Source organism: Lipotes vexillifer, unplaced genomic scaffold (assembly GCF_000442215.2).
Source record: "Lipotes vexillifer unplaced genomic scaffold, Lipotes_vexillifer_v1.1 scaffold69, whole genome shotgun sequence".
In the NCBI taxonomy this organism is placed as follows: domain Eukaryota; kingdom Metazoa; phylum Chordata; class Mammalia; order Artiodactyla; family Lipotidae; genus Lipotes; species Lipotes vexillifer.
This window is the reverse complement of record NW_006790942.1, coordinates 3,810,669-3,835,262: the sequence shown is the minus strand read 5'-3', so window position 1 is coordinate 3,835,262 and position 24,594 is coordinate 3,810,669. Positions and strand designations below refer to the sequence as shown.

Below are 24,594 nucleotides of genomic sequence, written 5' to 3'. Positions count from 1 at the left end.
AAATTATAAATGAAAATAGGGACATTACTACTAACCTTACAGAAATAAAAAGGATTATAAAGGAACATCATGGACAATGTATGCCAGCAAATTAGATAACCTAAATGAAATGGACAAATCTTTAGAATCACACAAACTATCAAAATGTACTCAAACAAAACAAAAGAAAAAGAAAGTCTGAAGAGGCCTGTAACAAGTTACTGAAGCAGTAATCAAAAACTTCCCAACAAAGAAAAATCTAGGACAGTTGGCTTCACTGGTGAATTCTACCAAATACTTAAAGAAGAATTAATATCAACTCATCTCAAAATCTTCCAAAAAATAGAGGAGATGGGAACACTTCTTAACGCATTCTACAAGGTCAGCGTTACCCTGATACCAAAGCCAGACAAAGACATGACAAGAAAACTAGAGACAAAACCACTTGTAAATATAGAGGCAATAACGAAACTTAAAAGCTTTTGCACAGCAAAGGAAACCATAAACAAGATGAAAAGATAACCTTCAGAATGGGAGAAAATATTTGCAAATGAAGCAAATGACAAAGGATTAATCTCCAAAATTTACAAGCAGCTCATGTATCTCAATATCAAAAAAACAAACAACCCAATCCAAAAAAGGGCAGAAGACCTAAATAGATATTTCTCCAAAGAAGATATACAGATTGCCAACAAACACATGAAAGAATGCTCAACATCATTAATCATTAGAGAAATGCAAATCAAAACTACAATGCGATATCATCTCACACCATCGTCAAATGATCTACAAACAATAAATGCTGGAGAGGGTGTGGAGAAATGGGAACCCTCATACACTGTTGGTGGGAATGTAAATTGATACAGCCACTATGGAGAACAGTACGGAGATTCCTTAAAAAACTAAAAATAGAACTACCATACAACCCAGCAATCCCACTACTGGGCATATACCCTGAGAAAACCATCATTCAAAAAGAGTCATGTACCACAATGTTCATTGAAGCTCTATTTACAATAACCAGGACACGGAAGCAACCTAAGTGTCCATCGACAGATGAATGGATAAAGAAGATGTGCCACATATATACAATGGAATATTACTCAGCCATAAAAAGAAACAAAATTGAGTTATATGCAGTGAGGTGGATGGACCTAGAGTCTGTCACACAGAGTGAAGTAAGTCACAAAGAGAAAAACAAATACCGTATGCTAACACATATATATGGAATCTAAAAAAAAAAAAAAAAAAGGTCATAAAGAACCTAGGGGCAAGACGGGAATAAAGACGCAGACCTACTAGAGAATGGACTTGAGGACATGGGGAGGGGGTAGGGTAAGCTGGGACAAAGGGAGAGAATGGTAGTGTATATATGGACATATATACACTACCAAATGTAAAACAGATAGCTAATGGGAAGCAGTCGCATAGCACAGGGAGATCAGCTCGGTGCTTTGGGACCAGCTAGAAGGGTCGGATAGGGAGGGTGGGAGGGAAGGAGACGCAAGAGGGAGGGGATATGGGGATATATGTATATGTATAACTGATTCACTTTGTTATAAAGCAGAAACTAACACACCATTGTAAAGCAATTATCATCCAATAAAAACGTTAAAAAAATAAAAATAAAATACACTAACATAAAAAAAAAGAAAAATATACAGAGGCAAAAGTCTTCAACAAATACTAGCAAACTGAATCCAGAAGCATAATAAAATGATTATACACTCTGACCAATGGGATTATACATCCTGACCAACTGGGATTTATACCAGGAATGGAGAGTGGTTCAACATACAAATATCAGTGTAATATACCACATAAATAGAATGAAGAGGAAAAAAAAAAAAACTCATCTCAACTGATGCAAAAAAAAGCATTTGACAAAATCCAACACATTTTCATGATAAAAACACTCAACAAACTAGAAATAGAAGGGAACTTCCTGAACATAATAAAGGGCATCTATGAAAAACCAGCAAGTAATATCATACTTAATGATAAAAGACTGAAAGTTTCCTCCTAAATCAGGAACAAGATAAGAATGCCAGTTTTCAGGACTTCTGGTCAACATTGTACTGGAAGTTGTAGGTATAGCAATTAGGCAAGAGAAAGAAATTTTAAAACATCCAAATTGGAAAGGAATAAATAAAACGATCTCTATTCACAGACTATATGATCAGATATATAGAAAACCCTAAAGATTCCATACACACACAAAAAAAAACTATTAGAGTTAAAAAATGAATTCAGCAAAGTTACACAATACTCACAACACACAAAACACAACACACAAAAATCTGTTGCATTTCTATAACTAGTAATGAGCAATATGAAAAAGAAATTAAGACAACAATTCTATTTACAATAGCATCAAAAAGTATAAAATTCTTAGGAATAAACTTAACCAAGGAGGTGCAAGACTTACACACAAAAAAACTGCAAAATATCACCGAAAGAAAGTAAATAAATGTAAACATATCATGTTCATGGATTGGAAGGCTTAATATTGAAAAGATATCAATACTACCAAAGTGATCTACAGATTCAGCATATAAACCCCATCAAAATCTCAATGGCCTGTTTTGCAGAAATGGAAAACCTGATCCTAAAATTCATATGGAATTGCAAAGGGCCAGAAATAGCCAAAGCAATCTTGAAAAAATAAAAACAAGGTTGGAGGACCCAAAATTTCTGATTTCAAAACTTACTACAAAGCTATGGTATTGAAAACTGTCGGGGGGTGGGGGCGGGCATAAAGATATATACATAGATCAATGGAATAGAATTGAAAAATAAACCCTATGCATCTATGGCCAGTTGATTTTTGACAAAGGCATAGGGTTATTCATAGGAGTAAGAATAGTCTCTTCAACAAATAAAGCGAGGACAACGAGGCATGTCCCTGTAAAAGAATGGAACTGGACTTTTACTTCATACCATATATAAACTGTAACTCAAAATAGATCAAAGAACTAACGTAGAAGAAAACAAAGTGGTAAGTCTTCGTGACAATGGTTGCTTAGATATGACACCAAAAACACAAGGAATAAAAAAAAATAGATAAATTGGACATCATCAAAATTAAAAATTCTTGTGCATCCAAAGATACTACCAAATGAATGAAAAGACAACCCACAGAATGGGAGAAAATCATATTTCTGATAAAGGTCTAGTACTCAGAATACATAAAGAACTCTTACAACTCAACAGCAAAAAGAAAAAAAAAAAAACAATTTAAAACTGGGCCAAGACAGGGAGATCAGCTTGGTGCTTTGTGACCATCTAGAGGGGTGGGATAGGGAGGGTGGGAGGGAGACGCAAGAGGGAGGGGATATGGGGATATATGTATATGTATAGCTGATTCACTTTGTTATAAAGCAGAAACTAATGCACCATTGTAAAGCAACTATACTCCAACAAAGATGTTAAAAAAGAAAGAAAGAAAAAAAGAAATTAAAATGGGCCAAAGATTTGAATAAATATATATCCAAAGAAGATACACCAATGGCCAACAAGCACATAAAAAGATACTCAGTATCATTAATCATTAGGGAAATGTAAATCAAAATGACAGTGAGATCCCACTTCATACCCATGAGGATTGGCTAGAATTTTTTTTCGAAAATTGACAAGTGTTGGTGAAAATGTGGAGAAACTGGAATCCTCATACATTGCCAGTGGAAACGTAAAATGGCACAGTCACTGTGGAAAACAGTTTGGTGGTTCTTCAAAAAGTTAAACATAGAATTACCATATGACCCCAGAAATGTCACTCCAAGATATATACTCAAAAATAAAACCCAAAAATAAGTGATTCAAGAAGTATTACTTGCACACAAATGTTCATGTCAGCATTATTCACAATAGTCAAAGGGTAGGAAAAAAACAAATATCAATCAATAGATGAATGGAAAGACAAAATGTGGTATATTTCCATACAATGAAATATTATTCAACCGTAAAAAGGAATGAAGTATTGACACATGCTACAACATGGACGAACCTTGAAAACATTGTGCTAAGTGAAAGAAGCCAGACACAAAAGACCACATTTTATATGATTCCATTTATATAAAATATCCAGAATTGGCAAATCCTTAAAGACAGAGAGCAGATTAGAGGTTGCTAGGGATTGGGGAAAAGGGAATTGGGAGGGACAGCATAATGAGGTTTCCTTTTGAGGAAATGTTCCGGAACTAGGTAGTGGTGATAATTGAACAATATTGTGAATGTACTATATGCCACTGGATTGTTAACTTTAAAATGGTAAGTTTTGTTTTGTAGATTTTACCACAATAAAAACGGAAAGAAAAGATCTATACAAAGAAACTGTAAGGAAAAAGAAAAGGGGAAAACAAAAGCTTTCTTAAAAACTCTTAGAATAAAACAATGCATGAGAATAAATGAACACTATGATCAAAATCAGCAACAAATTACTAAAGCTAATGAAGCCACATCACTTCTACAAACAAGACATAAATGTAGCAATCCCAGGGTCAAGCAAGACAGGCCAAGACAACAGTAACAGCTGAAATGCAGGTAGCAGTGCTAAGAAAAACAAAGCATCAAACTATGAAAATGGTTTCCTGTGGGAAAGGAAAAGGGAATGGGGGTTACAGGTGCTCCTATCTTACTACAGAATTCACCTTAAATTTAATGATTAACCCTACACCATGTGAAGGTATAATTTGATTTAAAAGTAAATGTGAAACAATAAAATAGCAAAACAACAAAAACAGCCCAGACTCTTTTGGTACAATCACCTCTAAAACTATTTCTTACTCATGCAAAATAACAACAACATCTTCGTTTTTTATTTTTACTCGTTAATGACCATTGACACAAGAAAGAGTTTATTCAAATATTGACTCATACAGAAAGTATGGAAAGAACAGTTCAAATTAAACTATTAGTTTCATTCTAGATAGCTCAACCTCTTCTGTGATGTATGTGGGCTGAGTACACAGGTTGTAATAAATCAAACACCCAGGACCACATGGAAGGGGTATTGTGTGAAGATCAAAGATACACAAGGACCCTTTTTTCTGACTGTGACTTTGTTCTCTGTCTCTACCCGGTTCTAGTCAATCCCTCTGTACCTCCAGTCGTCGGTTCCACGGGCATCGTTAAGCACCTGAAGTGCAAGGTGCTGGGCTCACATCGAGTCCTGCCTTTGATTGCGAGTCTTTCTGTCCCTAGTTTAACAATGTGACCCGGGCCCCCCCTGCTTCATCTTTGCTACCTCTGTTTCTCCCTAGATCTTGATCTCACTGTGTCCACAGCCAAGACATCATAATGTGATGACACCTTCTTCACCTTCCTTTATTTGGTCATTTATTTTTCCCTTTTTGACTTTGACTTTCAGGCTCATCTGTTAGAGCCTCAGACAGAAAGGCACAGCCCTTGCTCCTGACAGCCATGAGTATACAAACAGCAAATGCTGGTCATCCAGTATTTCTCTCTAGCTGTTGTCTCTTACTGTATTGCAGTTCTATTGGTGTTTTAACCCACTTGAGCAAAAACTGCCATGAATTACTTTTGATTGATCTTCTGCAGGACACGTTGCTATAATAGGAAGCACTCAATTCCATAGACTGCATTCATTCCAAACTACCTACTAGCTGTATCCCTTATATTACCAGGTTTTACTCAGTTTTATTACTTACAGTAAATATGTCTTCATGGCCATGAAATCGAGCTCCATCTGTTCCATAAAGATATATGGGGGCTGAACTTCTATGATGTCCATAAAATATAATATAAATCTGTGAGCTTGTCCCAGCATTTGGCAAGTCACTGGTGATTATGGAAACTTTCCATTTACCACCTATAAGAAGCACAAATAACACAGAGAATTACAACAACTTATAAAAATGGAAGACTCAGAAGAACAGGTCATCATAAAGCTGGGAGAGTTTAGGCTTCCCTGATGGCACAGTGGTTAAGAATCTGCCTGCCAGTGCAGGGGACACGGGTTCGAGCCCACATGCCGTGGAGAAACTAAGCCCATGCGCCACATCTACTGATGCCTGCGCGCCTAGAGCCCGTGCTCCACAACAAGAGAAGCCACTGCAATGAGCAGCCCACACACCGCAAGGAAGAGTAGCCCCCACTCACCACAACTAGAGAAACCCCACACGCAGCAACAAAGACCCAACACAGCCAAAAATAAATAAAATTTAAAAATAAAATAAAATTTAAAAAAATGATATCCTTTCTAAAAGTAAATAAATACTCAATAAAATGACTATGTCCTACAGTGTAACAGGGAGAATATTTCTAGAAGATCTTTAATAAAGTTGTCATAGTTGATCATGCCTGGACAAGAGAGTCACTATATAAGTTCTCTTAAGTTCCCAGCATTTTAACAAAATATCTCCAATAGTCTTAGCTCTGACATATAATACTGGGTTGGCCCAAAAGTTCATTCAGGTTTTTCTGTAACATCTTATGGAAAAACCCAAACAAACTCTTTGGCCAAACCAATATGTGCATTCAGAATTATACCTTTTAAGATCTTTTGAGTTTAGGTGTTTATTTTCCAAAATTAAAAATTATGTAATAATTTATATAAACATAAAAATTGGAATCAGATAAGTTAGGAATTCAAAAGTCATCTGGTACAATTTCTTCACTTATTGTTTTAAGTATTCCTAATTAATAGATAAATTAACCTGAGTTCCACAAATGTTAAATAAATTTTGTATCATCCAGCAACAAATAAAAACAGTGCTAGAAAATGTATGGTTCCTGGTGAACATAACTGAGATTAACTAAACATCATAACACATTGATAGTGGTATGATATTACTTCCTACAATTTTAATTTAATTTTGCCAGGTTTCTTTGGAGTGAACATCAAGAGTTGATCAGTAAGAGAACTGAAGTAATGAGAAATTATGGTAACACACTCAAGCTTATATTAAAGAAGAATATGATGCATAAAACTCAGAATTATGGACTTAAATAACATTCTACGCTTTAGGCTGTGATTTTCTCTCTCCCAAATTTGAACTAAAGTGTATTTTCCCATCTTGATCCCTCAAATAGCAATCAAATTCTAGATTTACATTTTACTTATATGGGGCTTCCCTGGTGGCGCAGTGGTTGGGAGTCCGCCTGCCGATGCAGGGGACACGTGTTAGTGCCCCGGTCTGGGAAGATCCCACATGCCGCGGAGCGGCTGAGCCCGTGAGCCATGGCCGCTGAGCCTGTGCGTCCGGAGCCTGTGCTCCGCAACGGAAGAGGCCGCAACAGTGAGAGGCCCGCGTACTGCAAAAAAAAAAAAAAAAATTTTACTTATATGGTACAATAAATATATGTTAAATGAATGTCTATTTTTAAAAATCCACTTTAAAACAAGAAATTCTACTTTATTTTTCCAACACATAGTAAAAAGCCATGTTAGGCTACCAAATCATCTTGGTAGACAATCAGTTAGTAAATAAAAACATCGTTTTAAAAAATTGAAAGAGATGAATAGGCTATCTTTAACAATAGCAGAAGCAGCTAAATTGCAATTACAAACTACAGAGCTGGGAAAATCCTAGCTGTTTTATGTAGAATAACTAGTATGTTAGTGCTTGTTTGAATAAAATGAAATAAAGCTCTTCAGCTTTTGCTCCCTTAGAAATGCAGCAAAGGAGTTCAGGGGAGAATCAATACTTGCTAAATGTACAAGGACCAAATCAATAAGGAAAGAAATTGCATTTTCCAACAACTAAGACAGAAAAGGATGAACTGTATAGGAATAGAAATAAAAATGAAAATAATGAAATATGATGTCTGTTTACCACATGTTTTTAAACCATTTACCTCTTTAAATCATTAAAACCTTAACCTTGGGAGGAAATGTTGCAAAAACTGGAGCAGAATCTAAAGATCATGAACCGAGATTCATCTTTTAGTTCATATCTTCAGTCAATCGATAGCCAACAAGTCACTGAGTCACTACTGGGTGTCCAGTGTCATGGGCAGTAGATGGAAATCACAGAATGATGTCTTGGTCCTCCATTAGCCTATAATCTATATGAGGTAGGAAGGCCAACACACCAAGAAGGAAGAAATATCAGAACATTCTTAAGGTAGGATTTTGGTGAAGTGGGCCCAGGTCACAGAAAAGTTAGCAAAACTAATTTTTTTTTAATTAAAAAAAAATAACTGGCCAAAAAAAAAATCAATAGAAATTAAACAAAGAAGGTACAAAACCTTGTCCTATAATCTTTGTAAAATAGAAGCCAAGAGAAGAGTGAGACACAATTTCAGGAATTTATTGGTCACCTAACACAGCTTCCTCAGCAACATTATGGGAGAAAGAAGGTGAGTAGATAAAATTCTAAAAACCTTGTTAATATTCATACCCTATTAGGCTCCAATTTGAAAGAGTGGGTTGAAGGGGTGAGTAAATGGGCTGGAGAAAAACAGGATGCAGGGAGTGGACAAATAGCTTGATAAAAGATTCAAATTACCATAACATACGCAAAATAACTAGAAAATTTCAACAGCCCTTTATCTTTTAAAAAATAATTATTAAAATTTATAGTTAAGTCATTTTCACAAAGAACTACAGGCCCAGATGGTGAATTTTCTACCAAACCTTTAAGAAACAAATAATGCCAATCCTACACAAATCCTTTGGAAGAGTTCCCAACTCATCATGTGAGATGAGCATTACTCTGATACTAAAACCAGACAAAGGCATAAAAAGAAAACTACAGAGAAATAACCCTCATGAACATAAATGAAAATATTTTAACAAAAAATATTAGGAAATCAAGTCAACCACAACCTTCAGGTTTATCTCAGGAATGCAAAGCTTTTTAACATTTAAAAATCAATGTAGGGGCTTCCCTGGTGGCGCAGTGGTTGAGAATCTGCCTGCTAATGCAGGGGACACGGGTTCGAGCCCTGGTCTGGGAGGATCCCACATGCCGCGGAGCAGCTAGGCCCGTGAGCCACAACTACTGAGCCTGCGCGTCTGGAGCTTGTGCTCCACAGCAAGAGAGGCCGCGATAGTGAGAGGCCCGCGCACCGCGATGAAGAGTGGCCCCCAATTGCCACAACTAGAGAAAGCCCTCGCATAGAAACGAAGACCGAACACAGCAAAAATTAATTAATTAATTAATAAACTCCTACCCCCAACATCTTCTTTAAAAAAAAAAAAATAAAATAAATAAAATAAAATAAAATAAAAAAAAATAAAATAAAAAAAAAAAAAAAAAAAAAAAAAAAATCAATGTAATTCATTACATTAACAGAATAAGAGAACATGTATCTGATCACCTCAACAGATACCAAAAAAAAAGCAGCTGGCAAAATTAAATACCCATTTATGATAGAAACTTATTATCGGAAATGATGAAAATGAGAAACACTCTTATTAGAAACTCAAGTAAAGGCAATTCTTGTTATAAAGTGACAGAGAACTTGACTGAATTGTGCTCTATTATTCAGTGGAGGAAATAGTACTTATAGGTGATGAACTTACATGTTTAGCTGAGATTTCCAGTCAAAATGTGGAAGGTGTGCCCTGGTTTCTCCTTGCTGCTTATGGTAAAAGTTCAAGAGGAAAGGGATAAATTGAGGAAGAAATTGTTACGCAAAAAGGAACCAGCACTTGATGATCTGGAAAATTCTCAACCTATCCAGATATCCTGTTCTGGAAACAGAGCCAAGGGCCTGTGACTTAGGATCCACTCAGCCATCTTAGCAGAAGCCAGGTATAGAGACGGAGTTATCCAGGAAGAGATCCGTGGAGAACTCTTGTGTCTAATGATGTGAACACCCATTGACATCCACTGAAGACCAGCAAGGTTTTCAAGAATTTCATTCCAGCAGATGAAAAGGGCAGAAATGGGATGAAATAAAGGAAGAATGACTCTGAGGGCAAAGATGGTGGAGTCACTGCCCTGGTGGGCTGAGGGGGCAGGGCTTCCACCCTGGGGGGCCATGAGGAGGGGGCTGCTGCCCCAGCAGGGCCCAGAGAACAAAGCAGTAAACCACAGGGGATTATTCCAGGCCCTTAAATCTAACGGAATTTGCCCTGCTGGGTTTCAGACTTGCTTGCGACATGTGACTGCCTTTTTCCTTCTAATTTCTCCCATCTGGAATGGGAATATCTAGTCTATGCCTGTCCCACCATTGTAATTGGGAAGCAGATAACTTGTTTCCTAGTTTCATAGGTCTGTGAATGGAGAGGAATTTGGGCCCGAGATAGATTACGCCCAGTGTCTCACCCATACCTGATTTAAATGTCAAAAATGGGATTCCAAACTTTTTGAGATGATTATATGATATTATGTGATAAGTGATATTTTGGACATAAGTTGATGCTGGCATGATTAAGACTTTGGGGAATGTTGGGATGTGATCAATGCATCTGGCATACGAGAAAGGCATGAATTTCCAGAACCAAAAGGAGAACTATTGTGAGTTAAACTGTGTCCCCAAAAAGATATGTTCAACTTCTTACTCCTGGTACCTGTGAATGTGACCTTATTTGGAAACAGGATCGTTGCAGATGTAATTAGTTAAGGTGAAGTCACACTTGAGTAGGGCAGGCTTAGTCTTTTAAAAAGAGAGGGGAGACAGAGACAGTGACAGAGAGAAGAATGCCAGCAGAGACTGCAAATACGCAGCTGCAAAAGCTGAAGAATTCCAACTTCTAGCATCCAGATCTATGACAGAATAAATTCCTTTTTTGCAAGTCACTCTGACTATGTTAATTGTTACAGCAGTATTTGGAAACTAATGCAAAAAGTGACTATATATGCAAACTGTGTTACCTAAATGAATACAACTCAGCAATTAAAAGACATAAACTACTGATACATAGAAAGATTTGGATGAATATCAAGCTTTATGCTGATTAAAATCCTAGTCACAAGAGTATACACTTTATGATTGCCACAACAAGTTCTAGGAAAGGCAACCTTATCTGCAGTAACAAAAAGCAAATAAGTTATTTCTTAGGGCCAGGGATGGTGGAATTTTCTGCAAAAAGCGTGAAGAAACAATCCGTAATCATAGAAGTATTCTACGTCTTGACTGAAGTGGTAGTTCTACAGGTGAACTTGGTTGTCAGCTCATCACACTGTAGACTTAAAATGTGTGCATTTTGTTTATATAAATTATACCTGAATACACTTGATTGCTTTAAACAGCAAATAAACAAAAACTTGTAAAAGCCATAACTTAAACTGGTTAAGTTGGGGGTAAAAAAAAACTGCCACACAAATGAAAAAGGATTAATTTCTTTCACTTGCAAACAGCTCATACAATCAGTAAAGCAAAACTAAACATGGATTTCACAACAGAAAAATGGGCAAGAATACGAATAAGAAATTCATTAAACACACACACAAGTAGCAAAGAAACAGAAAATATGCTTAACCTCCTTGTAACTAAAGAAAGGCGAATCAAAACAAGACATGGCTTTTCATCTATCAGATTGGCAAAATCTTTAGTTTTAGAATATCTAGTGCTGTGAGAGTGAGCCTTCTCACACACTGTTTGGCCTCATGTAGTTTCCTGTACCCTTTTTGAAGGGCAATTTGTCAATATCTATGAAAATTCACAATTCACATACCCTTTGATCTAACAGTCTTACTGCTTTGATCTACTGTACAAATATACTCACAAAGATATCAAACTATGTGTAATAGGAACATTTTTCAAAAGACTCCTTGGAAGAGTGAATATTTGGACACAGCCATATATCTTTACTACAAAATGAGTCAAAGAAATAATGAAACAGCCACAGTGAAATGCTACACAAGACAATTTTAAAACAATGACTAGAAGATGGCGGAGGAGTAAGACATGATCACCTTCCTCCCCCAAATACATCAAAACTACATCTACATGTGGAACAACTCCTACAGAACACATACTGAACGCTGACAGAAGACCTCAGACTTCCCAAAAGGCAAGAAACTCCCCATATACCTGGGAAGGGCAAAGGAAAAAAGAAAAAAAAGAGACAAAAGAATAGGGACAGGACCTGCACCAGTGGGAGGGAGCTATGAAGGAGGAAAGGTTTCCACACACTAGGAAGCCCCTTTGCGGGCGGAGACTGCGGGCGGCAGAGCGGGGAGCTTCGGAGCCGCGGAGGAGGGCGCAGCCACAGGGGTGCGGAGGGCAAAGCGGGGAGATCCCCGCACAGAGGATCGGTGCCGACCGGCCTCACCCACCGGGGGCGGGCAGGGGCTGGGAGCTGAGGCTCGGGCTTCGGAGGTCAGACCCCAGGGAGAGGACTGGGGTTGGCGGCCTGAACAGAGCCTGAAGGGGGCTAGTGAGCCACAGCTAGCCGGGAGGGAGTCTGGAACTGCCGAAGAGGCAAGAGACCATTGTTTCGGGGTGCGCAAGGAGAGGGTATTCAGAGCACCGCCTAAACGAGCTCCAGAGATGGACACGAGCCGCGGCTATCAACACAGACACCAGAGACGGGCATGAGATGCTAAAGCTGCTGCTGCAGCCACCAAAAAGCCTGTGTGCAAGCACAGGTCACTCTCCACACCGCCCCTCCTGGGAGGCTGTGCAGCCCACCACTGCCAGGGTCCCATGATCCAGGGACAACTTCCCCAGGAGAACACAGGGCACACCTCAGGCTGGTACAACGTCACGGCAGCCTCTGTCGCTGGAGGTTCGCCCCGCATTCCATACCCCTCCCTCCCCTCGGCCTGAGTGAGCCAGAGCCCCCTAATCAGCTACTCCTTTAACCTTATCCTGTCTGGGTGGGAACAGACGCCCTCAGGCGACCTACAGGCACAGCCGGGGCCAAATCCAAGGCTGAACCCCAGGAGCTGTGAGAACAGAGAAGAGAAAGGGAAATCTCTCCAGCAGCCTCAGAAGCGCCAGATTAAATCTCCACAATCAACTTGATGTACCCTGCATCTGTGGAATACCTGAATAGAAAACAAATCATCCCAAAATTGAGGCAGTGAACTTTGGGAACAACTGTAGACTTAGGTTTGCTTTTTGCATCTAATTTGTTTCTGGTTTTATGTTTATCTTATGTTAGTATTTAGAGCTTATTATCATTGGTAGATTTATTGATTTGATGCCTCTCTTCCTTTTTTTTTTTTTTTTTTTTTGCAGTACACGGGCCTCTCACTGTTGTGGCCTCTCCCGTTGTGGAGCACAGGCTCCAGACGCGCAGGCTCAGCGGCCATGGCTCACGGGCCTAGCCGCTCCGTGGCATTTGGGATCTTCCCAGACCAGGGCACGAACCCGCATTCCCTGCATCGGCAGACAGACTCTCAAGCACTGTGCCACAAGGGAAGCCCCCCCTTTTTTTTATTTTTACATATATTTTTTTTCCTTTTTCTCTTTTTGTGAGTGTGTATGTGTATGCTTCTTTGTGTGATTTTGTCTGTATAGCTTTGCTTTTACCATTTCTCCTAGGGTTCAGACTGTCCATTTTATTTGATATTTTTGGGTTTTTTTTTTTTTAGTATAGTTTTTAGTGCTATGTTATCATTGGTGGATTTGGTTTGGTTGCTCTCTTCTTTCTTTCTCTCTTTCTTTTTTTAATTACTTTTTTATTTTAAATAATTTTTTTCTATTTTAATAACTTTATTTTATTTATTTATTTTTTCTTTCTTTCTTTTTTTTTCTCCCTTTTCTTCTGAGCCGTGTGGCTGACAGGGTCTTGGTGCTCTGGCCGGGTGTCAGGCCTGAGCCTCTGAGATGGGAGAGCTAAGTTCAGGATATTGGACCACCAGAGACCTCCCAGCCCCACATAATATCAATTGGTGAGAGCTCTCCCAAAGATCTCCGTCTCAGCACTAAGACCCAGCTCCACCCCAGCTCCACCCAGTGGCCAACAATCTCTAGTGCTGGGTGCCCCATGCCAAACAACTAGCAAGACAGGAACACCACCCCACCCATTAGCAGAGAGGCTGCCCGAAAACACACCACCGGCCACAGCCCTGCCCACCAGAAAGACATGATCCAGTCCCACCCACCAGAACACAGGCACCAGTCCTCTCTACCAGGAAGCCTACACAAGCCACTGAACCAACCTCACCCACTGAGGGCAGACACCAAAATCAACAGGAACTATGAACCTGCAGCCTGCAAAAAGGAAACCCCAAACACAGTAAGTTAAACAAAATGAGAAGACAAAGAAATACACAGCAGATGAAGGAGCAAGGTAAAAACCACCAGACCAAACAAATGAAGAGGAAACAGGCAGTCTACCTGAAAAAGAATTAAGAGTAATGACAGTAGAGATGATCCAAAATCTTGGAAATAGAATGGAGAAAACACAAGAAACATTTAACAAGGACCTAGAAGAACTAAAGAGCAAACAAATGATGAACAACACAATAAATGAAATTAAAAATTCTCTACAATGAATCAATAGCAGAATAACTGAGGCAGAAGAACAGATAAGTGACCTGGAAGATAAAATAGTGGAAATGATTACCACAGAGCAGAATAAAGAAAAAAGAATGAAAAGAATTGAGGACAATCACAGAGACCTCTGGGTCAACATTAAACCCACAAACATTCTAATGATAGGGGTCCCAGAAGAAGAAGAGAAATAAAAAGGGACTAAGAAAATATTAGATTACAGTTGAAAACTTCCCTAATATGGGTTAGGAAAACGTCAATCAAGTCCAAGAAGTGCAGAGTCCCATACAGGATAAAACCAAGGAGAAACATGCCAAGACACATATTAATCAAACTATCAAAAATTAAATACAAAGAAAAAATATTAAAAGCAGCAAGGGAAAAGCAACAACTAACATACAAGAGAATCCCCATAAGGTTAACAGCTGATCTTTCAGCAGAAACTCTTAAAGCCAGAAGGGACTGGCAGGACATATTTAAAGTGATGAAAGGGAAAAACTTACAACCAAGATTACTCTACCCAGCAAGGATCTCATTCAGACTCAACGGAGAAATTAAAACCTTTACAGACAAGCAGAAGTTAAGAGAATTCAGCACCACCAAACTAGCTCTAAAACAAAGGGTAAAGGAACATTCTCTAGGCAGGAAACACAAGAGAAGGAAAAGACTTACAATAACAAACCTAAAACAATTAAGAAAATGGTAATAGGAACATACATAGCGATAACTGCCTTAAAGGTAAATGGATTAAATGCTCCAACCAAAAGACATAGATGGGCTGAATGGATACAAAAACAAGACCCGTATATATGCTGTCCTCAGGGGACCCATTTCAGACCTAGGGACACATACAGACTGAAAGTGAGGGGATGGAAAAAGATACTCCATGTAAATGGAAATCAGAAGAAAGCTGGACTAGCAATTCTCATATCAGACAAAATAAATTTAAAAACAGAGACTATTACAAGAGGCACAGAAGGACACTACATAATGATTAAGGGATCAATACAAGAAGAAGATATTACAATTGTAAATATTTATGCACCCAACAGAGGAGCACCTCAATACATAAGGTAAACGCTAACAGCCATAAAAGGGGACATTGACAGTAACATAATAATAGTGGGGGACTTTAACACCCCACTTTCACCAATGTGAAAGATCATCCAAAATGAAAATAAATAAGGAAACACAAGTTTTAAATGACACACTAAACAAGATGGACTTAATTGATATTTATAGGACATTCCATCCTAAAACAGCAGATTACACTTTCGTCTCAAGTGCTCATGGAACACTTTCCAGGATACATCATATGTTGGGTCACAAGTCAAGCCTTCATAAATTTAAGAAAATTGAAATTGTATCAGGTATCTTTTCTGAAAACAACGCTATGAGACTAGGTGTCAGTTACAGGAAGAAATCTGTAAAACATACAAACATGGAGGTTAAACAATACACTGGGCTTCCCTGGTGGCGCAGTGGTTGAGAGTCCACCTGCCAATGCAGGGGACACGGGTTTGTGTCCCGGTCCGGGAAGATCCCACATGCCGCGGAGTGGCTAGGCCCGTGAGCCATGGCCGCTTGAGCCTGCATGTCCGGAGCCTGTGCTCCACAAAGGGAGAGGCCACAACAGTGAGAGGCCTGCGTACCGCAAAAAAAAAAAAAAATACACTGCTAAATAACCAAGAGTTCACTGACGAAATCAAAGAGAAAATCAAAAAATACCTAGAAACAAATGACAGTGAAAACACGACGACCCAAAACCTATGGGATACAGCAAAAGCAGTTCTAACAGGGAAATTGATAGCAATACAATCTTACCACAAGAAACATCTCAAAAAAACAACCTAACCTTACACCTAAACAATTAGAGAAAAATACCCCAAAGTTAGCAGAAGGAAAGAGATCATAAAGAGCAGAACAGAAATAAATGAAAAACAAATGAAGGAAATGACAGCAAAGATCAATAAAACTAAAAGCTGGTTCTTTGAGGAGACAAACAAAATTGATAGACCATTAGCCAGACTCATCAAGACAAAAAGGGAGAAGACTCCAATCAATAGAATTAGAAATGAAAAAGGAGACGTGACAGCTGACACGGCAGAAATACAAAGGATCATGAGAGATCACTGCAAGCAACTCTATGCCAATAAAATGGACAACCTGGAAGAAATGGACAAATTCTTAGAAATGCACAACCTGCCAAGACTGAACGAGGAAGAAATAGAAAATAGGAACAGACCAATCATAAGCACTGAAAATGAAACTGTGATTAAAAATCTTCCAACAAACAAAAGCCCAGGACCAGATGGCTTCACAGGCAATTCTATCAAACATTTAGAGAAGAGCTAACACCCTTCCTTCTCAAACTCTTCCAAAATACAGCAGAGGGAGGAACACTCCCAAACTCATTCCACGAGGCCACCATCACCCTGATACCAAAACCAGACACAGATGCCATAAAAAAAGAAAACCAGGGCTTCCCTGGTGGCGCAGTGGTTGAGAGTCTGTCTGCCGATGCAGGGGACACGGGTTCGTGCCCCGGTCCGGGAGGATCCCACATGCCGCGGAGCGGCGGGGCCCGTGAGCCGTGGCCGCTGAGCCTGCGCGTCCGGAGCAACAGCACATTAAAAGGATCATACAGGGGCTTCCCTGGTGGCACAGTGGTTGAGAGTCCGCCTGCCGATGCAGGGGATACGGGTTCGTGCCCCGATCCGGGAGGATCCCACATGCCGCGGAGCGGCTGGGCCCGTGAGCCATGGCTGCTGAGCCTGCACGTCTGGAGCCTGTGCTCCACAATGGGAGAGGCCGCAACAGTGAGAGGCCCACGAACCACAAAAAAAAAAAAAGGATCATACAGCATGATCAAGTGGGATTTATCCCAGGAATGTAAGGATTCTTCAGTATATGCAAATCAATCAATGTGATAAACCATATTAACCAACTGAAGGAGAAAAACCACATGATCATCTCAGTAGATGCAGAAAAAGCTTTGGACAAAATTCAGCACCCATTTATGATAAAAAAAACCCTCCAGACAGTAGGCATAGAGGGAACCTACCTCAACATAATAAAGGCCATATATGACAAACCCACAGCCAACATCGTTCTCAATGGTGAAAAACTGAAACCATTTCCACTAAGATCAGGAACACGACAAGGTTGCCCACTCTCACCACTCTTATTCAACACAGTTTTGGAAGTTTTAGCCACAGCAATCAGAGAAGAAAAGGAAATAAAAGGAACCCAAATCGGAAAAGAAGTAAAGCTGTCACTGTTTGCAGATGACAGGATACTATACATAGAGAATCCTAAAGATGCCACCAGAAAACTGCTAGAGCTAATCAATGAATTTGGTAAAGTTTCAGGACACAAAATAATGCACAGAAATCTCTTGCATCCTATACACCAATGAGGAAAAATCTGAAAGAGAAATTAAGGAAACACTCCCATTTACCACTGCAACAAAAAGAATAAAATATTTACCTAAGGAATAACCCTACCTAAGGAGACAAAAGACTCGTATGCAGAAAAGTATAAGACACTGATGAAAGAAATTAAAGATGATACAAACAGATGGAGAGATATACCATGTTCTTGGTTGGAAGAATCAACACTGTGAAAGTGACTCTACTACCCAAAGCAATCTACAGATTCAATGCAATCCCTATCAAACTACCAATGGCATTTTTCACAGAACTAGAACAAAAAATTGCACAATTTGTATAGAAACACAAAAGACCCCGAATAGCCAAAGCAATTTTGAGAAAGAAAAACGGAACTGGAGGAATCAGGCTCCCTGACTTCAGACTCTACTACAAAGCCACAGTAATCAAGACCGTATGGGGGCTTCCCTGGTGGCGCAGTGGTTGAGAGTCCGCCTGCCGATGCAGGGGACACGGATTCGTGCCCCAGTTCGGGAGGATCCCACATGCCGCGGAGCAGCTGGGCCCGTGAGCCATGGCCGTTGAGCCTGCGTGTCCGGAGCCTGGGAGCTGGAGGAATCAGGCTCCCTGACTTCAGACTATACTACAAAGCTACAGTAATCAAGACAGTATGGTACTGGCACAAAAACAGAAATATAGATCAATGGAACAGGATAGAAAGCCCAGAGATAAACCCATGCACATATGGTCACCTTATCTTTGATAAAGGAGGCAAGACTATACAATAGAGAAAAGACAGTCTCTTCAATAAGTGGTGCTGGGAAAAGTGGACAGCTACATGTAAAAGAATGAAATTAGAACACTCCCTGACACCATACACAAAAATGAACTCAAAATGGATTTAAGTCCTAAATGTAAGGCAAGAAACTATAAATCTCTTAGAGGAAAACATAGACATAACGCTCCATGACATAAATCACAGCAAGATCCTTTTTGACCCACCTCCTAGAGAAATGGGAATAAAAACAAAAATAAACAAGTGGGACCTAATGAAACTTAAAAGCTTTTGCACAGCAAAGGAAACCAGAAACAAGACAAAAAGACAACCCTCAGAATGGGAGAAAATATTTGCAAATGAAGCAACTGACAAAGATTAACCTCCAAAATTTACAAGCAGCTCCTGCAGCTCAATATCAAAAAAAAAAAAACAACCCAATCCAAAACTGGGCAGAAGACCTAAACAGACATTTGTAAAAAGAAGATATATGGATTGCCAACAAACACATGAAAGGATACTCAAGATCACTAATCATTACAGAAATGTAAATCAAAACTACAATGAGGTATCACCTCACACCGTTCAGAATGGCCATCATCAAAAAATCTACAAACAATAAATCCTGGAGATGGTGTGGAGAAAAGGGAACCCTCTTACACTGTTGGTGGGAATGTAAATTGATACAGCCACTATGGAGAACAGTATGGTGGTTCCTCAAAAAACTAAAAATTGAACTACCATACGACCCAGCAATCCCACTACTGGGCATATACCCTGAGAAAACCGTAATTTAAAAAGAGTCATGTACCACAATGTTCACTGCAGCTCTATTTACAATAGCCAGGAGATGGAAACAACCTAAGTGTCCATCGACAGATGAATGGATAAAGAAGATGTGGGACATATATACAATGGAACTCTACTCAGCCATAAGAAGAAACGAAATTGAGTTATTTGTAGTGAGGTGGATGGACCTAGAGACTGTCATACAGAGTGAAGTAAGTCAGAAGGAGAAAAACAAATAGCATATGCTAACACATATATATGGAATCTAAAAAAAAAAATTAAAAATGGTTCTGAGGAACCTAGGGGAAGCACAGGAATAAAGACACAGAGGACACGGGGAGGGGGAAGGGTAAGCTTGGATGAAATGAGAGAGTGGCATGGACGTATATACACTACCACATGTAAAATGGATAGCTAGTGGGAAGAAGCCGCATAGCACAGGGAGATCAGCTCGGCGCTTTGTGTCCTCCTAGAGGGGTGGGATAGGAAGGATGGGAGGGAGATGCAAGGGAGAGGAGATGTGGGGATATATGCATATATAGCTGATTCACTTTGTTATAAAGCAGAAACTAACACAACATTGTAAAGCAATTATACTCCAATAAAGATGTTAAAAAAAGAAAAGAATGACTAAAGCAAAATATGGCACAATTTGAATACTACATTCTCAAGTTTGTAAGTAAAAAGGATATCCACAGATACATTTACACATGCTATCAAATGCATTTAAAATTTAGGGGGAAATTGGAACTATCTTGGAGTAGAATTTAGAAGATGGAGCTGGGGGCAGGTTGATTTTTCATTTTATTTTTGTCTCCTCTTTTTATCATGTGCCATATTTCATTTATCTTCTTAAATAGGCAAATATGTAAAAGGAAAAATAGATATAACTTTAAATAATAAATTGTCTTTTATAGATGAAGGGCTCTTTAGGAGTATCAGGATATAGGAAAACTGCATCTGAATTCTTCCAAAACAAAATGTTTTGAACTTGTGGTTATAAAAATCCTCTCTGGAATTATCCTTTATATTTTCAGAGTTCCTTATCATCACTTGCCAAGTGTTCTTCCCAGTAAACTATCAGCAAATTCATAGACCAAAAAATAAATGAATAAAATAAATATATTAAAATAAATAATTTATATATATACATTATATATAAATAGTGACCTACAAGCAGTGCCAAATAGGAAGGACAGAAGCACTCCTAGAAGACACCATGTTAGGACAGAAGCACTCCTAGAAGCCCCACACTAAATTGTATATCTCTGGCCACAGAATGACATGACTTTAAAATTTTTTTTTATTTTATATTGGAATATAGTTGATTAAAAATGTTGTGTTAGGGCTTCCCTGGTGGCGCAGTGCTTGAGAGTCCGCCTGCCGATGCAGAAGACGCGGGTTCGTGCCCCGTTTCGGGAAGATCCCACATGCCGCGGAGCGGCTGGGCCCGTGAGCCATGGCCACTGAGCCTGCGCGTCCGGAGCCTGTGCTCCGCAAATGGGAGAGGCCACAACAGTGAGAGGCCCGCATAACGCAAAAAAAAAAAAAAAAAAAAAAAAAAAATGTTGTGTTAGTTTCAGGTGTACAGCAAAGTGATTTAATTATAAATGTACATATATCTATTCTTTTTCAAATTATTTTTCCATTTAGGTTATTACAGAGTACTGAGCAGAGTTCCCTGTGCTGTACAGCAGGTCCTTGTTGGTTATCTGTTTAAATATAACCATGTATAGGTGTCAATCCCAAACTCCCAATCTATCCCTCCCCCACATGCTTCCGCAGTAGCCATAAATTCATTCTCTAAATCTGTGAGTCTGTTTCTGTTATGGAAATAAATTCATTTGTATCATTTTTTTAGATCCACGTATATGACTTTTCCATTAATTTGTATAGTATCATTGTGAGGAGTAGAGAACGGGAGAATCTTTGAGGTCCACGCTGAACCACCTTGAGATCCACACTTTGAAACTACGTTTTAGATGAGGTAACAACCCCTCCATCTCAGTTTCTTCATTCAGAAAACAGAAGTTATACACTCAGGTTTTCATGAGAGCTATACAAGATTAAAACTTGTTAAGCACATAGTACAGTATCTGGTGCATGAAAATCACTTAACAAAGGAAAGTTATTATCATTGTAATCTCTGTAGAATTACCTCTTTTCTATCAAGTAGACCACGCCTTCGCAGCAAGGGCAATATCACTCCCAAAGGAGGAAAACTGGTTCTTGGAGGGTGAAAAGCTTAAGTATTGCAATGGTGTGTGGCTCTTCTAAACTCGACCCTACCCAACAAAATATTAGTACTTAATTTCTCTCACTAGTAGAAGGCAATAAGGAAAAAAAAATAGTTGGGGAAGAATGAAATAGGCTAGTAACTTGCTTAAGAATTATGTATAAATGCTGTTATCAACTTTATAAATTTCAAAGAATAAAATGTTTACATAAATGAAAGTTAACCTCCTGAAGTACGAAGTTAGAGAAATAGTGCCTGCTTCTGTCTACACACCTGAGTGATTGCAATTCGTGCACATAGCAATAAGAAACATGAAAGAAAGGGGATCAGCCTCAGGACACAGTTATGTATGTTGCTGGATGACAGTGGTGTCTATAAAGAAATTTATATTCGTGGGTGTTAGCCAAATGTAAACCACAAATACTTGTGATTAAACCATTGGAAATCTTATTCCAAGCAAGGCGACAAAGAGTGTTGCGTCGCAGCTACTACTGTTTGAAGAAGATTGATTGTGTGAAATCAGAAGTAGCCGTAAAATAAAAAACTTCTGAGTAGTAGGAGACATAGAACTTGATGGAAGAGAAATGTTTCTCTAGTCCTGCCAGAAAAGCCTTTCTTTTAGCTTTCTGCCCCTAAGTAGCAAAACGCCACCCTGAGAGTCCAAAACAATGATGGACGGCTTGACACACGGGCAGGGTCGCTGTGTGTGGTTCTCTGTGGCACTCGTCTGCACACTGCCTCTGAGCACTGAGCTGACTGGGCTCCCGTATCTCTTCATGGTTTCTATCTACACCCAGAGTATAAGGCCCAAGGCTACTTCCCTGCCTGCGTACTTGGCAGTGGTGGAAAACTCCAAGCGAGGCACTCAGGGCTTTGGTCTCCAGCTGGTTGAGCAGGTCTTAAAGAGGGAAACAAAAGAAGATAGACTAACAGAGCAATTTTGAAAGAGAACAAAGTTGGAAAATTTTGCACTATCTGGTTTCAAGGCTTATTATGAAGCTACAGTAATCAAGACAGTGTGTTTTGGCATACAAATAGACACACAGATCAATGAAATAAAATAGAGAGTGCAGAAATACTCCCACACATACATGGTTGAATGATTTTCAACAAAAGTCTAGACTTTTCAATTCCAAATTCCAAGTATTTCAATGGGAAAAGAACAGTCTTTTCAACAAAGGGTGATGGAATAAGTGGATATTCATATGAAATAAAATGAACCTTGGCCCTTACCTACTACCATATACAAAAAATAACCTTCAGTGAGTCAAAAGGACCCAAGATAAGAACTAAAACTGTAAAACTCCCACAAGAAAACATAGACAGTCTTAATACTGGGCAGAGATTTCTTAGATAGGACTTGAAAGATATAAACCATATATCTTATAAAATATATAAAAAGAAAACAAATAGCACTTTACCATAATTTAACACTTCTGCTAATTGAAAGTCTCACCAATAAGAAAATTAAAAAGCAAGCTACAGACAGGGAGAAAATATGTGCAAAACATAGATCTGAACACGTTATACCCACAGCGTATAAAGAATTCTTACCACTCCAGGACTGCAAAGACCCAATAGAAAATAAGATTTGAAAAGACACTGTGCCATAAAAGACATATGAATGGCAAACATCAATAGTTATTTGGGAAAATGCAAATGAAAACCACAGAGATATCACTAAACACAGACTAGAATGGTTAACATTTAAAAGATGATAACACCAAGTGCAAGCAAGAATACAGAGCAACTGGAATTCTTATACATTGCTGGTGGGGATGTGAAATGGTACAGCTACTTGTGAAAGTGGTTGGCAATTTCTGATAGAGTTAAATATACAATTACCATACATCCTAGCAATTTCACTGCTAGGTGTTTACCTAGGAGAAATAAAAACCTATGTCCTGTAAAAAGACTTGTACATGAATGTTTATATAATTTACATTCATAAGAGCCAAAATCCAGAAATAACTCAAGTGCCCTTTAATCGGTGAATGGATAAACAAATTGTGGTATATCCATATAATGGCATACCATTCAACAAAGAAGAAAAACAAACTGTTGATTCAAACAACAATATTAATGAATCCCAAAAGCATTTTGCTAAGTGACAGAAGCAGACATCAAAGATTATATATCAGGCTTCCCTGGTGGCTCAGTGGTTAAGAATCCACCTGCCAATGCAAGGGACACGGGTTCGAGCCCTGGTCCGGGAAGATCCCACATGCCGCGGAGCAACTAAGCCCGTGCGCCACAACTACTGAGCCTGTGCTCTGGAGCCCGCGAGCCACAACTACGGAAGCCTGCGCGCCTAGAGCCCGTGCTCTGCAACAAGATAAGCCACCGCAATGAGAAGCCCAGGCACCACAACAAAGAGTAGCCCCCGTTCGCCGCAACTAGAGAAAGCCCACATGCAGCAACAAAGACCCAATGCAGCCAAAAATTAATTAATTAGTTAATTAGTTTTTTTAAAAAAAGATTACATATCATATAATTATATTTACATGAAATTCCAGGAAAAATACCATAGCAACAGAAAGCAAATAAGTGGTTTCCAAGGGCCTGGCAAAGGGGAAGGGGACTGACTGCAAAGGGGCACAAAAGAACTTTGGGGGGGGGATGGACATGTGCTATACCTTAATAATAAAAGTAGTTATATGGCTGCCTATCTCAAAAGCCATTAAATTGTAGACTTGAAATTGAGGGGTTTATTGAATGTAAATTATATCTGAATAAGGTTTATTTTTTTTAATGATTAAAAAGGAAATACAAAAGAAAATTAAGAGATTAATTCAGGGGTTCATCATCTTCAGAGGATATTCATAGTAGGATTTCTAAAATGAAAGAACAAAGAAACAGAAGGCGGGGAAAAAAATCAAAGAAATAACATAAAACAAATTCCAGAACTGAAAAATATGGGCACTGAATGCTTAGCATAAAAAATGAAAAAAATGCCTAAATCAATGTGCATCTATGTTAAATTTCAGAATACCAGAATAAAGGGAGGGTCCTAAAAGCTTTGGGGAAAGGGAGGGTGGGGAAGTTACACACATAGAAGCAGGAAT

General features: G+C 39.0%; 1 protein-coding gene across 1 annotated transcript in view; it reads right to left on the bottom strand.

Moving 5' to 3' along the window:
- Positions 1–24,594, bottom strand: part of LOC103082242 (lipoxygenase homology domain-containing protein 1) — a 127,129-nt gene that overhangs the window by 88,187 nt on the left and 14,348 nt on the right. Inside the window, 1 exon segment of the mRNA XM_082931325.1 lies at positions 5,649–5,809. Within this exon segment, the coding sequence (XP_082787451.1) occupies positions 5,649–5,809 (161 nt within the window).